Source organism: Centrocercus urophasianus, unplaced genomic scaffold (assembly GCF_019232065.1).
Source record: "Centrocercus urophasianus isolate 14NV4802_14NV808 unplaced genomic scaffold, USGS_Curo_1.0 seq_36, whole genome shotgun sequence".
NCBI classification, from domain to species: domain Eukaryota; kingdom Metazoa; phylum Chordata; class Aves; order Galliformes; family Phasianidae; genus Centrocercus; species Centrocercus urophasianus.
The window spans coordinates 1,903,118-1,918,950 of NW_024884933.1; the positions used below are offsets into that span (position 1 = coordinate 1,903,118).

At 50.7% G+C, this 15,833-nt stretch overlaps 1 protein-coding gene across 1 annotated transcript in view; it reads left to right on the forward strand.

The window, feature by feature from the left end:
- The first annotated feature begins 139 nt into the window (after positions 1 to 139).
- The window catches only part of KAZN (kazrin, periplakin interacting protein), a 48,735-nt gene continuing 33,041 nt past the window's right edge, over positions 140 to 15,833 (forward strand). The window contains exon 1 of the mRNA XM_042831780.1: positions 140 to 172. Within this exon, the coding sequence (XP_042687714.1) occupies positions 154 to 172 (19 nt within the window). The 5' untranslated portion in view covers positions 140 to 153. The remainder of the gene's footprint in view (positions 173 to 15,833) is intronic.

Sequence of the window (15,833 nt, forward strand, 5' to 3'; positions counted from 1 at the left end):
CAGGCCAAAATCCTGCACATGATGGACGACAACAGGCAGCTGGCGCTGCGCATCGACGGCGCGCTGCAGGCGGCGGGCCAGGAGGTGACGGCGCTGCGCGCGGAGCTGGCGGCCACCGGGCGCCGCCTGGCCGAGCTGGGCAGCGAGCCGCCCATGGAGCACGGCCCGCAAGGTGGGCAACGCTTTGGTTTTGGTTTTTTTTTTTTGGCTTTTTTTTTTTCTTCTCTCTTTTCTTTCGCGTTTCTCAGAGCCGGCTCTCCTTTCCCCGCGCCGTTTGCTTTACCTGCTTGCTTCCTGCTCGCCTTCCTTTCCCTTCCCCAACCGGTTTCGTAATTTGGGAAGTCGGCGCAGCCATCTTCTCCTCTCCGGAGCGGCGGAACGGCGGCGGCGTTCGCTGCGGGGCAGGGGGCGGGGGGCTGCTGGGCGGGGGGACCTGCGGGCTCGGCTGGGACCCCCCTCCCCCCCCATTCGCGGTCCGTGTGTGCGATACGCCCCCGTGCCGCCCTGCGTGGCCCCCGTGTGCCACCCCGTGCAGCCCCCCGTGCCGCCCCGTATGCGCCACCCCCCCCCCCCCCCCCATGCAGCCTCTCTGCCACCCTATCCAGCCCCTCTGTGCCACTCTGCGCAGTCCCCTCCTCCTCCCCGTGCCCACATAGAGCCCCTCCGTAGCACCTTGCACAAACCTTGCACAAATCTCCCCCCATCCCATCCTATTCACCTTCACCCCCCCGTGCCACCCTATGTAGCCTCCTGCATGCCGCTCTGCATCATCCCCCCCAGGCCACCCTATACAGCCACCCCATACAGCCCCCATACCGCCCTGCACAGCTATCTGCACTCCAGTCCTATGCAGCCGCCCCGTAGCCCCTCTGTGCTGCCCTACACACCCCCCGCATGCCACCCTATGGAGCCCATGTGCCATCCCATACAGCTCCCTGTGTGCCATCCCATACAGCCTCTCACATGCCACCCTATGCAGCACCCAGTGCCATAATACAGAGCCCCTATGGTATGCTTCACAACACCCTGTGCCATCCTACATACCCCCCCCACACACACACACACAGTTATGGGCACACAGCCCAGGCCAGGCTGGCAATGGGGTGCAGGGAGTTGGTGCTGTGGGTTTGCGCTGAGCTTTGCAACCCGAGAGGATTGGAAGGGGGGGGGGGAATTGCTTCTGCATTGCTCTGGCTGAAATTCAGTGCTTTCTGCTCAGCCAGGCACTCGCTGTTAGCTTAAAGGATCTGAATGCAAATAGATCTGTAAATTCCCCCAGATCATCATGGGCTTGTGCCACAATTCACCCTGAGCAGCCACGGTGTCGGGGCATGCATGGTGAGAGCCCTCCCCTTACACCTCTGTGCCACCCATGGCACTGAATGTTGTTTCCCTGTTGCTTATTTACTGCTGTTGTTCCTGGAATGGGGCTTTTTGTTGCTGGGTGGTTCGGTTTTGGGGTCTCTTGGGGCTGTTGTAAGGCAGCATCGCTGCTGCACTCCCACCTCTATGTCCCATTGTGCATGGTGTTGATGCAAATGGATTGTGAGGGATTAATTGGTGCGTTTGTTCCAGCCAACCTGTTGAGTTTTGCTGTAGGAAGGATGGATCCCACCTGCTAAACATCAGCGGGGTCCGTTTGCCTTTGTGGCCATGTGAAGGGCTGAGAATGCACCCGGTGCTGTGGGGTTGGGTTGGTTCTGCACTCAGGATGGGTTGGTGGTTGGACTTGGTGATGTTGGACGTCTTTTCCAACCTTAGTGATTCTGTGGTTCTGTGAAACATGCATCTCCGAACGGCTCTTAGAAGTAGAAGGAGGATCAGCAGAAGTCCTTATGGAGCTGGGAATGGGCTGGGCAGCCACCAGCCTGTAGGTTGCAAGGGCGAATTTGGGGTTTGAAGCACTCAGTGGCGTGGTCCCCAGGTCTCATTGGCCATGTGGGTGCTGTGGGCCCGTCCAAAGCTCTGTGAGCCTAGGTCAGTTCATGCCTGGCTCGGTAATTAACATTGCCTTTGTGAAGTGTGTTATTCATTTAATTAGGGTGCAGCTCAAGACAGCTTGAGGTAATAACTCTGCCCTTCTTGTGTGCACTGAGAAATCTCCGTGCTGCAGCCTGCTATTTCTTGCGGTGAGGTGCCCTTCAAGGGCATTTTAGTGTAATTTAAACCAAAAACTGAAGGAATTCAGCAGGTTGAGAGCAGGGCTGGATGGTGGGCGTGCATACGGAGGTAGAAGTGGAATTTGTGTGTTGTCCCAGTCCTTTGTGCGAGCGTTAATCGCAGAACGGTTGGGTTGGAAGGGATCTCGAAGACCATCCAGTTCCAACTGCTGCCATTGGAATCAGGCACTACATTGGGTTGCCCATGACCCTATCTGACCTGAACCGGGTTGAATGACACCCAAGATCACGCTGGATGGAGCTCTGAGCACTGGGGGAGCTGTGGGTGTCCCTGCTCACTGCAGGGAGTTGGGTTAGATGGCCTTTAGGGTCCCTTCCAACTCAAACCATGCGCTGAGCCAGGTGGTCAGCCCATCTCACCCAATGCTTTTTGCTGCAGTCTCCTCCTGGTGTTAAAGGTAAAACACCTTAATTAATTAATGTTGGCAAAGTGCTTGAAGATGTAAAGCACGATCAGTAGCTAAGTGTTATTAATAGGACCTTGCTCAGCGTTCAGCTCATCTTGCTTCGAAGCATCAGTACCTCATGGTGCTTCGTGTGCTGCTTTGCACCGGTGGGGATGCTGGTGTGTGCACGAGTAAATTCACCACTCATCTTCCCCACTGCTTGTTCTTCCCAAGCTTGTGAGCTGATGTTGCAAAGGAACCCGAGGAACTCAGATATCGCAGTCCAGTCGGGTATTGGAGCAGTTCTGCACCACGTGTATTGCAAGCTCAAGGTCTTGCTGCGCTATTACTGTTACAGTGGCGTGCCCTGGGAAATCAGTGTGTGCGTAGTAATATCCACGTGGTTGCATTAGATTCCAGCTGGCTGCAGCCAGCACTTCAGGTCCCCGTCACATCTCAGCTTTTGATGTTAACTTCAAGTATCTTTACGTATCTGCAGCTTTCCTATTCATAAGCCTCATTTGGCGTGGTTAGCTTAAGCTTTAGGAGGGTGATAAATGATGATTCCTTCCCGTCCTGCAGCACTGAGCGGGGCTGTGGCTCGAAGTGAGGCACCAAACTTCAGCTTGAGCACGGCACGCAGCAATGCTTCCGTCTGCAGCTTGTTAAAATTCAATTCTCGTAATTCCTTGTTGACAGTGACGTGTGAGATAAAGAGAATTGGAGGCTGACGCAGCAGCTTGCACAACCGGGCCGTGCGAAATCCCCGGTGAATTGGCCGTCCTGGTGGATCGAGTCCTTCTGCTGACTCCTGTTTGCAAAAGTTACCGGTGTCGTGGAGAAGGGAAGGGAAAAACTCATCCCCAGCCACCCCCATCTGGCTGAGGGTTGTGGTTTGGGGATGCAGTTTAGCCGTGGGGCAGTGAGCACGTGATGGAGCTGTCGGTGTCCCTGTTTGGTGCTGGGGAGTTGGACCCTTCGTGGCCATCCGGTCCCTTCTGACCCAGATGATTCTGTGATTCAGGTTTTGCTTTTTGCAACAGCAAACAGAATGCAGGGAGCTGGTGTTTGCTGATGGCAAATAGATTTCTGCAGAGATGCAACAGGATCGTGCCTCTTCTGCAGGCATGGCGAGGCCACGGGCGGTGTTTGGGTTTTGTAACCCAGCCTCTGTTTTCATTTGCCTTTTATTACTTATACAAACATGAGTTTTGCAGAAGGGGCCGTACCTTTGTGCTCTTAAAGCACCACTGTAAAACCATGTGACTGTTGCGTGTGTAGGGACGTTTGAAAGAAGAAAAGACAGACTCACAAACCACCTCATCTTTGGATGTTCAAAAAATGAAAGGTATTTGTGCGACCTGGTGTAGGGAACCTGCTTTGGCAGGGAGGTTGGACTCGATGATCCCTGGAGGTCCCTTCCAACCCCTACGATTCTGTGATTCTGTGATTTTCTTTTGCTTTGTCTGCTCTCTTGTTTATTTGCCCAGCACGCAGAGGTACCTTGCAGCACCCATATCTGCCCTTCTTACAGCTGAAACCCACAATGCAATTTCATGAGCATTGGGATAAAGGCTTATCATGCGTAAACAGCGTGTTGACAAATGGCGTGGCCACCCTACAGCAGGAGGGTTGTCCAGTCCTGTATGCACACCACTGAAGCACCAAGAGCGTAGAACCATTAAAGGTTGGGAAAGACCCCTGAATTCATCCAGTCCAACTGCCTACCACCACCATTGCTCATTAAGCCATGTCCCCAGGTACCACATCTGCGTGATGGCGATAGCTGAGCGCACACAGAACACCCAGATGCTTGAGCTACAGCCTGTTATTTTTAAGCAAATTGCCCATCGTGTCCTCCCTTTGAAGCTAACTTGGAGAAATGCATTGGGGCTGCTGTTGGCCATCGCTGGTGGATGGAGTAGGAAGACCCACTGGGTCTTGATTAGCACCACAGAAGCATTGCAATGCCTTTCAAAACTGCATTAAATGGACCCACTGGAGGAGTAATCTCTGCCCTCCCATCATAAAGCAGTGTTTGTTGCGTTGTTGTTTTGTGTTTGTTTTTTTTTTTCTCCAAAAGACATCTCAGCTCGCTGTAAGATATTATTGCAGATCGAAATTTGCTGTAGGCGTACAGGTCCTGGAAGCGTGTGCCTGTTTTCTGAGGAGATGTGCTGTGTTCGGGGTGGAAAGCAGAGCAAATTGATTTGAGGAAGAGATTTGAGGAATTGAACTTTGATGTCTGGGTTTAGGCAGTCTAGACACTCTTTCAAGCTGCAGAAAGGGGAAAAAGATTCTCTCAGAAGAAACTTGGAGATGGCTGTGAAGGCTTTAGTAGGATATGCTGAGATTTCCAGGAGGAAAAAAACTCCAAATTCAGCTGTACTTGGAATTTTAAGTTGCGTCAGCCCTGCTGAGCCCATTGGGGTAGGGGGGGGGATCTGTAGGGCCGCCGTGCCCCCATGGTTGGGTCTGTAGGGCCTCCATGCCCCCATGGTTGGGTCTGTAGGGCCTCCATGCCCCCATGGTTGGATCTGTAGGGCCCCCACGGTTGGGTCTGTAGGGCCCCCATGTCCCCATGGTTGGGTCTGTAGGGCCCTCATGCCCCCATGGTTGGTTCTGTAGGGCCTCCATGCCCCCATGGTTGGGTCTGTAGGGCCCTCATGCCCCCATGGTTGGGTCTGTAGGGCCCTCATGCCCCCATGGTTGGGTCTGTAGGGCCCTCATGCCCCCATGGTTGGGTCTGTAGGGCCCTCATGCCTCCATGGAGGGGTCTGTTGGCTTCCATGAGTCTTCCCCTCGGCCTCTTCTTCTCTGGGCCGAACAAACCAAACCGGTTTGAATGCCTTGTAGTTTCCTCACAGACTTTTTTTTTCATTTCAATGAGATTGTATGTTATCTCGGGCTGAGATTTGGGGAGATTTATACAATGCTGCTGTGGTTGGAGGACTGGGGTGCCATGTTGTACCTACACCTTGTGCCTGCACCTTGCTATGTTTGTGGTTGTTTTCTACCCATTTCTATTGAGAGGCAAACAACAACAGCAAAAAAAAAGAAAAGCCTGGATAAAAAAAAGTCTTGAGATCTTTGCCTGTTAATTAGTCCAACAATAACGTGATAGTGATCACAGGATTAAAAACCCATATGCAGATAAGGCTTTAACTCTACTTGTTGGCGGCAGTAACCCGTCCTGATAGCATCGATGAGCGGAGCTGGCGGTGTGTCAACGACAGCCCATCCGTGGTGGGACATCACACCTCTGACCTCGTCACCACGCTCAGCCCTGGCACCAACATGTTATTCAACGTTGCTTGGGGACCATCCACGTCCTGGGGAGGTGGTGGGGGTCACCATCTCTGGAAGGGTTCAGTGTGAAGATGTGGGAATGCGCATGGTGGGGATGGGTTGGGGTTGGGCTGGGTGATCTTAGTGGTCTTCTCCAAAATTAATGATTTCTGTGCTTCTATGAAAATCCCCAGTGTTGAGACGTCTTCTTTTGCTGTTCAAGCTCTTCTCGCACCAAGTGTTTTCGGGGAGAAGGGTGGGTTTGGCTGCAGGTGATGGCATGAAGCCATTAAGCACACACTGCTTCCCTTGGGCCGTGCTTCCAGCCTATCTTGAATTTCTTTAAGCGTGTGTATGCAGTTCAGAGGGTAATACCATCAATTAGACCAACAAGAAAGACTGATAAAAACCAATAACCCTCTGTAGTGTGCTGGGTTTATCCCTGATTAGCGGGGCTGCTCTGATCTCATTGTAAATCTGTGTATGTCATTAAGACAGAAGTATTGAATTGGTAATTAACGTTACCAAAAAAGTTATCATCGTGCTTTCTGTTGGAGAAGAGTAGGAAATGGTGGGGAAAATAAAGCAGCATTGAGTGGAGATAAGGCTGAAGTGTGACGGCTGCCCTTTCTTCCAGTGTGTTTGGGGAAGAAATGTGGGGAGTGCATCCTGAGCAAAGCGGATCCCGCAGATCCTGGTACAGATGCTCACGCTCAAGCTGGATGAATATTGCCCTCAGCCACAAGCAGCCATTTTTTTTCCCCCAAATTTTAGCCCAAACTTTCCTTGGTGAGGCAGCAGCGTCTTAAATTGCTGATGCATTTCATCATGATAAAGGGGGGGAGAGGTGGCATGCGGGGAAGTTGCATTATTCATGGCGCGTTGCTGCGGGCTCTGTCGGAAGCATCCGTGCAGCTCGGTGCTCAGCTCTGTGCAGCTCAGTGCTCAGCTCCACGCTCAGCTCCGTGCACCCAATGCCCGTGCAGCAGAGCAGAGCCCACACCGTCCCAACCTGCTGGGATCTGCCTGCGGCGGGTGCTTCCCTTCCTGCCTACTTAGCCAGGCAAGCAGCAACCTGCTGCGCTCCCTAGTTTGCTTCGTAGAAATGATGGCGAGCCAGGGAGGTCTTCTATTTTATTGTATTGTATTTCTGCAGTGGAGGGTGGCAGCACGGATAAGGAAAGTTTTGCTCTTTGTGCAGGTTGCACTGGAATTTCATCCCTGTTGACTTCCAGCTGCAAAGCGAGCAACTCCCCACATTGCAGCCTGTTGCACAGCCAGCTCTTGGTGCAAGTGACGTACCAAAAGCAGCCATTGCCCACCTGCTCCCAGCCGTCATGCAGTTGGGCACCAGCATCCTCCTCGCTCACGGCCAAGAAGCTCTCGAGGCGTTGTTGGTTGGTTGGGAACGCTGATTGCAAGGCTTGTCCCAACTGGTTGGAGCAGAGGGATGGGCTCTTCCCAGGACTTTTTTTTGATGGTGCAGGAGGAGGGGAGCAGGTCTGGGCTCTCCCACCAGCTGGAGGCTGTGCTCTGGCTGTGCTGCTTGGGGCGGGCGATCCCACCCATCGTGTTAATCCTAATTAAGGGCTGCGTTGGGTGAAAGCTGCCGTGCTTGCGTCACATTATGTCTGCCAGCAGTCTTTTCTCAAGGGTGTTCCCAGCGCTGCTCGTTGCCCCATGACCTGCACCTAGAGGCACTTCTCCCCTGTGCAGGTATGGGGCTGCCAGCACGCCCACTGGGCTCGTGGGACAGCCTGTTTTCTCAGATAGCAATAGGACAGGAGGTGATGGCTGTAAGTTGTGCCAGGGAAGGTTCAGGTTGGATATTAGGAAGAATTTCTTCTCAGAAAGAGTGGTAATGCATTGGCATGGGGTCACCATCCCTTCATTGTGGAGATGTGGCACTGGGGGACATGATCGATGAACATGGTGGGGGTGGGTTGGAGTTGGACTTGGTAATCTTAGAGCTCTTTTCCAATTGTAATGATTCTATGATTCCCAGGGCTCTGTAGAGCTGGAGCCCACGTCCAGGATCTTAGTGGTTGGGGATCAACCCAACAACTCTTTGGTGTGGAGCTGCTTCTCCAAATGCTCCCAGCTGGATGAACCCCAAATCCTGTTCACCCTTTCATTAGCAATTAAAAAAGCTCTCCTGCCCCCTTAGGAGCATTCTGCTCACTGCCTGCTGACCAAAAGGAGCATGGAGTTTTACATAGGTGCAAGATCCCAATGCAACACAACTGCTTGTAGAAAAGGGTTTTCTTTTTGTCAGATGGCCAAATCCAGAGGCACTGCCGGGACACATAGCAGCCTTCACCATTTGGGGTCCTCATCCTTCACTGTTTGGGGTCTCCATCCTCATCCTTCACTGTTTGGGGTCTCCATCCTTCATTGTTTAGGGTCTCCATCCTCATCCTTCACTGTTTGGGGTCTCCATCCTTCACCATTTGGGATCTCCATCCTCATCCTTCACTGTTTGGGGTCTCCATCCTTCACCATTTGGGGTCTCCATCCTCATCCTTCACTGTTTGGGGTCTCCATCCTTCACCATTTGGGATCTCCATCCTCATCCTTCACTGTTTGGGGTGTCTGTCCTACTTTTAAAGTAAATCAATGTAATGGAAGATGATTGCATCTGACTGTCCCTGCCTAGAATGCCGCTTTGTGTTTCAGTGCGTCTCATCCCTTGGCTCCACATCCAGCTCCTCTGGGGCAGCACAGACCCAGGCAGTGTTACTGAGCACAATGGAACATCTGATATGTCAGCACTATCAATGCTGTGGTCAAAGGGAAAAGCACCACGTTGATGAAGTTCGCAGCCCGTGATGAACTCGTTGCTGCAATGGGCTTCGCCTCTGCCCGTGCATCGCCTCCTCCCCTCCTCTGCTTTGTTTGCATTCCTAATCATATCCAGCTGAAACTGTTAAAAGTGAGCTCAGACAGAAAATATTTGTGTGAAAAATGTTAACACGTTTTTTGGAGGTGGAAAACTTGTTTTTTTAAAGGGAGAGTGGGTTTCTCTGGGTGTTCTGTTGGCATCTGTTGCGCCGTGGCCGTGTTGGAGGCAGGTTGCTCTGTGTCCCAAATTGAGAACACAGGGTTAGAAACGTGGAGCCGAGCTAAGTACAATTAATTCTGGATGCTAAGTGAATTAATTTGCCCTTCTCTTAACCTCCAATCCGCACCAACAGCACTCAGGTTATTCAAAGGATGTATTAAAATGAAGTGTTTTGTCGGCTCGTTATCTTTCTTGTTGGTTGGAAGAAGGATGTTGTTTTAAAGATCAGTTACTGTTGATACGGTCCTGTTATGCCATCTTGAAGACTCAAAATGTTTTGGATTTCTCTCATTTGTTTTGAAAACATTTTGCAACTGATAATTTCTTTTATCTGCAACAACTTTTCCAACTTGGCTTGGGTGCAGCTGGGAGCACGTGCTTAGAATGCGTCCTGCATTGGGAAAAGGAGCAATTTCTTCTTCAAAAGAGCAGTGGTGTGCTGGAATAGCTGCCCAGGGAGGTGGTGGGGTCACCAACCCTGGAGATGTTCAATGTGGAGATGTGGCATTGAGGGATGTGGTCAGTGGGCATGGTGGGATGGCTTGGAATTGGATTGGAGTTAGAGGTCTTTTCCAACCTGAATGATTCTATGATTCTAACATGTGATTAGCAGACATGGCAGTGATGGGTTGACGTTGGACTGGATGGTCATAGAGGCCTTTTCCAGCATTATTGACTCTGTGATTCTGTGACGTGGTCATGGTGGGATGGTTTGGGCTTGGGCTGGATGATCTTAGAGGTCTTTTCCAGTGTTACTGACTGCATGATTCTGTGACGTTAGTGGGCATGGTGGGGTTGGCTGGACAGTTGGATTTGATGGTTGCCGTGGTCTTTTCCAACCTTCACCATTCTGTGGTTCTCTGATCCATCACACTGCCGTCACAACAGCACCATACCCCATCTCCTCTACCTGAGCCACTGAGCCAGGTGCCCTGTTGGGTACAGCATGGGATGGCAGTGCTTGATCCGACCCCTTTGATGTCAGAGGCCATCGGCTGTCGTTTTGTAGAAATTAATCATACGTTCAGATCACACTTGCAGAGTTGTGGCAGTTGGTGTTTTTTTTTGGCTTTTTTTTTTTCTTGTTGTTTGACTAATTGCAATTGTTTCCCTTCCTCTGATCTATTTTACTTTGTAATAAGGCATAAAATTCATTATTTAAGTGGCAGCGTTGTGATAATTAGACGAGTTATTTTTGGCGGGGATGATTAGTTGGTAAGTACAGATTGATGGCTGGAGCTGTGCCGTGCTCCCCTGGTATTTTGGCTCTGGAGAGATGCACGGTGCTTTGCACCTTGCTCACAGCCTGCTCCTTGCAGGAGCTGGTGGCATATTGCACCGAGAGGCTGAAATAAGTTGGGTCTGGTGTCTTTATACTGCAGTGTGTGCAATGGGTGCTCATCCCAAATTCACTGCTGGGGATGTCGCTAGAGCTGGCTGTGTCCTAGAAAAGCTTTGTCCCTTTGCAGACATAAAGCCACATTGTTTTTGTCCCTGGAGTTCATTGCAGCACATGGGACAATGCAAGCTTTGTCCCTGCTGCCCAGGGACGCTTTCTCCTCTCCCCCCGTGCCTGGCTTGTTGCTCTTTATTTGCACTGCAGAAGCTGTTTGCAGGATTAAGGCTTTTTTAGCTCGTTTGCAGACTGCTTAACGAAGGGCGTGGGTTGAATGCAGAGGTCTGCGGGGCGAGACGCCCAGCGTTCTCTGTCCCAAGCAACCAGGCCAAGGAAAACAGCTCACACACATGTAATTAAGGATGTGTTTTTGGAGTCCGAGCCCTCTGCCTTCTCTGAGATGATCAGAACTGTGCTGCTGGGTGAGTTTACCTGGAGCCGAGCCACCACATTATTCAAGAGCAGAACTCTGGAAAGAAGGGGGAAAGCACAGTCTTTTGCGTCCCTTGGTCACCCTTTCCCAATAAGCATGGGGCTGTGCAGTTCTGCTCTTACTGCCTGATTGTGGGTTTAGAGAACCATAGGATGGTTGGATTGGAAGTGCCATTAAAAATCATAGAGCCACAGGACAGCTTGTGTTGGGAGGGACCTCCAAGATTATAGAACTGTAGGATGGTTGGGTTGGAAGGGACCTTAAAAAAAAACATCCAATTCCAGCCCAATGCCATGGGTTGGTTGCCAACCATGGGTTTGGTTCTACCCGGAGGTGAAGCCTTGGGATGGTCTCTGCAGTGGTGCCCAGGGCTTAACCCATCACTTGCCATACAGGGATCTGTCTGCAGGCAGTGGGATGCTTGCATGGGCTTCAGAGGTAAGTTTGCAGACTGCAGTAAAAGCAGTGCAAGAAAAGGATCTACTGAAGTAAAACCAGTGGGCTGTGTTCCCAGTTCCTCCAAGATTTTTGAATCTGTTGGGTTGGGTTATGGAAATGCATCAGGGCTCAGCAGCTGGGAGGACGATACAAGAGGGAGCCAAGAATACCCTCTGTCCATCCATGCCTCCTCCTTCCATCGCAGCCTGGGATTTCCAGCCACTTTTCACCCAAATTGCAGTGTCGGGATAACAAGAAACGGTGTGTTTTACAAGAAATGGACTGTGCTTTATGCATGGTCTCACCACTAAAGAGGGGTCAGAGTGTAAGGCAGTCGAGAGCTGCGTTGCCCTGGTATGTTTGCCACGGGATAATGGAAAATTCCTGTGAGGAGCCTGCTTGATCTGGGGCCAGAGGAAACAGGATGAAGCCTATTGCCCTGCGGAGCGATAGAGGAGCACACTGAGCGCCTTCCGGTGCCTGCTGCCAGTGTTTTTATGGGCTTGAGATTTACGTTTTAAGAAGAAAAATAAATGCGCTTAAGGTCAATCCGTGATCTTGCCAGGCTTCTTGGGTCCTGTTTGTGCCATTCCTTCATAGGATCATAGATTGGCCTGGGTTGAAAAGGACCACAATGATCATATAGGTTCAACCTCCTGCTGTGTGCAGGTCACCAAGCAGCAGCCCAGGCTGCCCAGAGCCACATCCAGCCTGGCCTGGAATGCCTACAGGGATGGGGCATCCACAGCCTCCTTGGGCAACCTGTTCCAGTGCCTCACCACCCTTGTATGGTCTTGAAGGAGTGCATGCATGTGGTGAGTCGGTGGATGGACTGGGTGATCTTAGTGGTCTTTTCCAACCTTAAGGGTTCTGTGTGCAAAGGCAGTGATAGCTTTGCTCTTGGGTTCCCAAGGTGATGGGAGTATTTGTGGCAGTGCAGGGTTCCCTGTGGTTCATCTCCTGACCCATCTACCCAGCCTTTGGATGCCAACAATGCTCCATAGGATTCCTCCTCCCTACAGCTTTTTTAATGAGGGAACTATGCTTTGGCAGAGCCCTACACCCAAGGCACTGAGCACCTCCAAATCCATTTCCTCCTCCAGCAGTCCGTAATGCCCTCATTCCAGATCAGCCATGACAATCTTATGGATGTCCCCTTCATTGTCACCCTGTTATATTTTCCCCTCTCACTTATCTTTCATTAATTGTCTTTCGGGGCTATCTGATGACTTTTATTTCCAGAGGATAAGCCTGTTAGAGGTAATCTGGTTTGCTGAATTTCCCTTCCTCTAGGCGGTCTCCCTAATAGCTGCCTCGGAGGATTTCATCTTGTTTGGTAGCAGGATGCAATTTTGTGTAAATATTCTGTTTCTTCATGGCCTTTTTGCTGATTAAGGTCTGCTCTTTCTCTGAAATAAACTGTCACATAGAATACTTCTGAGAGGGGAGAGCCTCAGGGACGTGTAGTGCGTGTTTGGTGCTTTGGTGTGAATTGCCCTGGCCAGAATGGTCAGGGTCCAGTCCTGATTTGCCCCAGTCCCAGTTTCCCCAGTGTCTCCAGTTCCACTCTGACTATTCCTGATGTCCCCATTGTTCCCACTGTCCTGGTGTTCCCTGTCCCACTCCTTCCATTCCTAATGTTCCTGGTCCCAATCCCACTGTCCCCATTCCCAGTGCCCTCGGTGTCCCCAGTCCCAGTGCCCCCACTGTCCCCAATCCCACTGCCACCATTCCCAGTGCCCTCAGTCCCAGTATCACTCAGCATCCACAGTTCCCATGTCCCCAGTCCCACTCCTTCCATTCCCATTGCCTTCAGTGTCCCCAGTCCCAGTGCCTCCAGTCTCACTCCTTCCATTCCCTATCTCCCCAGTCCACTCGTCCCCATGAGTCCTATTCTCAGTGCATATTTTTGTATTGTTTGGGACTCTTCCCCTTCTCTCCCCCCCAGAAAAAGGGAAGAAAAGGGAAAGAATGATAATCCTTAGATTGGGTGTGCCATGGAAGGCAGAGTAGAGAGCCTTAAGAAATCATGGGATATCCCCTTTTTATGCCCAATGCAAAAGAAAAAAAATAACAGTCTGATAAACCAAACCTCTCCCTTTTCATGTGCTCTGCAAGGATGTATGGTTTTCTCCCTGCCCAAGTCAATGCTGGATGGAGGGTTGGGAGATGACAGTTCTGCTCCTGCCTGCGAGTCGCTGAATGATCTCCAGCAGTTCATTTGATCTCCCTGCGCCTCACTCTCACAAATAAGGACACTGGTAATAGCTTTCTATTGTTAAAGCTCTGGTAATAACTTTCCATTGTTAAAGCTCTTGTATAGAAAGTGCTTTATGGGAAGGAGAATAATTATTGTAATCGTTTACAGCAGAGGCGCCGCAAATAAAAGTTTCTGCAGTATAGGACCCTGTTTCTTGTTGAAGGGAATTATTAGAATAATTGTGGCTGGAATGACCAATAAAATGTGAATAAGGCAACTGCTGCTATTGAATTGGTGTTTGATGGAGAGCTGGACGGCTGAGAGATAGAGCTCACAGGTAGAAGGGGCAGATTTCCATTGCAGGCTCTCTGCTTGTGGGTTCATGGTGCACGTCGGCACCCATCGCTCCGGGGTGTGCAGTGCAAGCAGGAGCAGCTGTGTAATGTACAGTAAGGGAAATGGGATCCGACTAAAGGAGGGGAGATTTAGGCTGGATATAAGGAAGATGTTTTTTATAATGAATGGTGAGGCACTGCACAGGCTGCACAGAGAAGTGGTGCAGACACCCAAGGTCAGGGGAAGGGGCTGTGAGCACTGATGGAGCTGTGGGTGTCCCTGCTCAGTGCAGGGGTTGGACCTGATGGCCTTTAGGGTCCCTTCCAGCTCCAACCATTCTGGGAATCTGTGTTAATGATGCATGTGGCACTGGATGCTGCAGTTATGGGACACTGGGGTAATGGAGAGGTAGATAAGTTGGCTCTATAAATTTCTGAACCTGACTCCTACCCCGTCCCTTATTGCCTTTAATTTACAGCTTGCTAAAAATAGGCAGTGGAGAAGGCTTGGAGCTGCTGAAACAGAGCAAGCCCGTAAATCACTTGACAGCTCATTTCCTTATAGCAAATACCTTGCTCTTATGACTATATGTTTAGATTAAGGGAGGAATAAAATGTAGCAGCCGCTGCTGATTTCGGTGGGGTTTCGTTTTTCTTAGGAAGAAATGGCATCAGTGCACAGGAGTGGAATGAATCACGTTGGTGCTTCCTTCCTTTGTGCACAAAGACCTCCAGCCACACTTGACCAACAATGCCTGACCTGGGCACCCCTTCTCGATCACTAGAAATTCAGACTGTGCTATTGGGACAGGCTGCCCAGGGAAGTGGTGGAGTTAGCATCCCTAGAGGTGTTCAAGAGCCACGGAGGTGTGACACTGAGGGACCTGGTCAGTGGGTATAGTGGGAAGGGCGGGATTGGCCTGGATGGTCTTAGAGGTCTTTTTCAGCCTTAATGATTCTATGATGTGGTTAATGGACACGGTGGTGATGGGTTGATGGGTGGACTGGATGATCTTAAGGCTTTTCCAACCTCAGACACTCTGTGATTCCATGCAGGGACGTGGTTAGTGGGCATGATGGAGTGGGTGGACGATTGGATGTGATTGTCTTAGAGATCTTTCCCAATCTGAATGATTCCCTGATTCTTTGAAAGCTGCATATTGCAAATAAGGGTCATGAAATCAGAGCTGCAATAACAGCCTTCATTTTCACTCATGACATTTGTGTTTTCGAGGGGTGAAATTAGAGCCCTGCCTTGCTGCATGCAGCTTTTGATAATCAGACCTGTGATCTGTGCTTCTCATAGCCAACATTTGGGCTGGCATGAGTCTTGCTTCCCACTGTGACCATCTCTGCAACAGAATCAGGGCTACAGCTCCTGTCTCCTGAGCTGCTGCTTCCCAACCTTGATGTCTTGGCACAAAAAAATGCAATGTGACAGCCAGGGTTTGTTTCACTGCTGTACACTGCTGCTGTCTGTCTGCATGGCACGACAAGAAGAAAATTGAGTTATCAGTGTCCCAGGAGGCAGGGAACAAATTTAGGTCGTGATCTTGCATATGCTGACCCTGCAGATGAGCTGTGGTAGGTGGAGTCCATTCAGTCCATGGCGTTCGTCCTTCATCTGCTCAGGGCAACGTATATTACAGCACAAAGTCACATCTTGCACACACCTCATTTCTTAGGTTCTCATTGAAAGCAAGGAACAGACTTCAAATTTAGGGTGTTTGGTGTCTGTGTGTTGTGCATTTCTGCTGCTGGGCTGGAGCAGGTGGGTTAGGATGCCCTGCAGCTTCCATCCCATTGCTGCTGGAGATGCTCTGGTCTTATCATCCATGGGGATACGTTTCATAGAACCATAGAACCATTAAAGATGGAAAGGGCCTCCAAGATGACCAAGTCCAACCGTACTAACCATATCGTAGAACCATAAACTCATTAAGGTTGGGAAAGACCTCCAAGATCATCATGTCAAACCATCAACCCAAACACAAGACACCACTTCAGAACCAATCCAACCCAATCCCACAGCACTGGGTGCAGTTCCTGCTCTCAGCTCCCTGCATGGCCACGATGGCTTAGGGACCAATCTCACCCTGTGGTTTGATGCTACAGA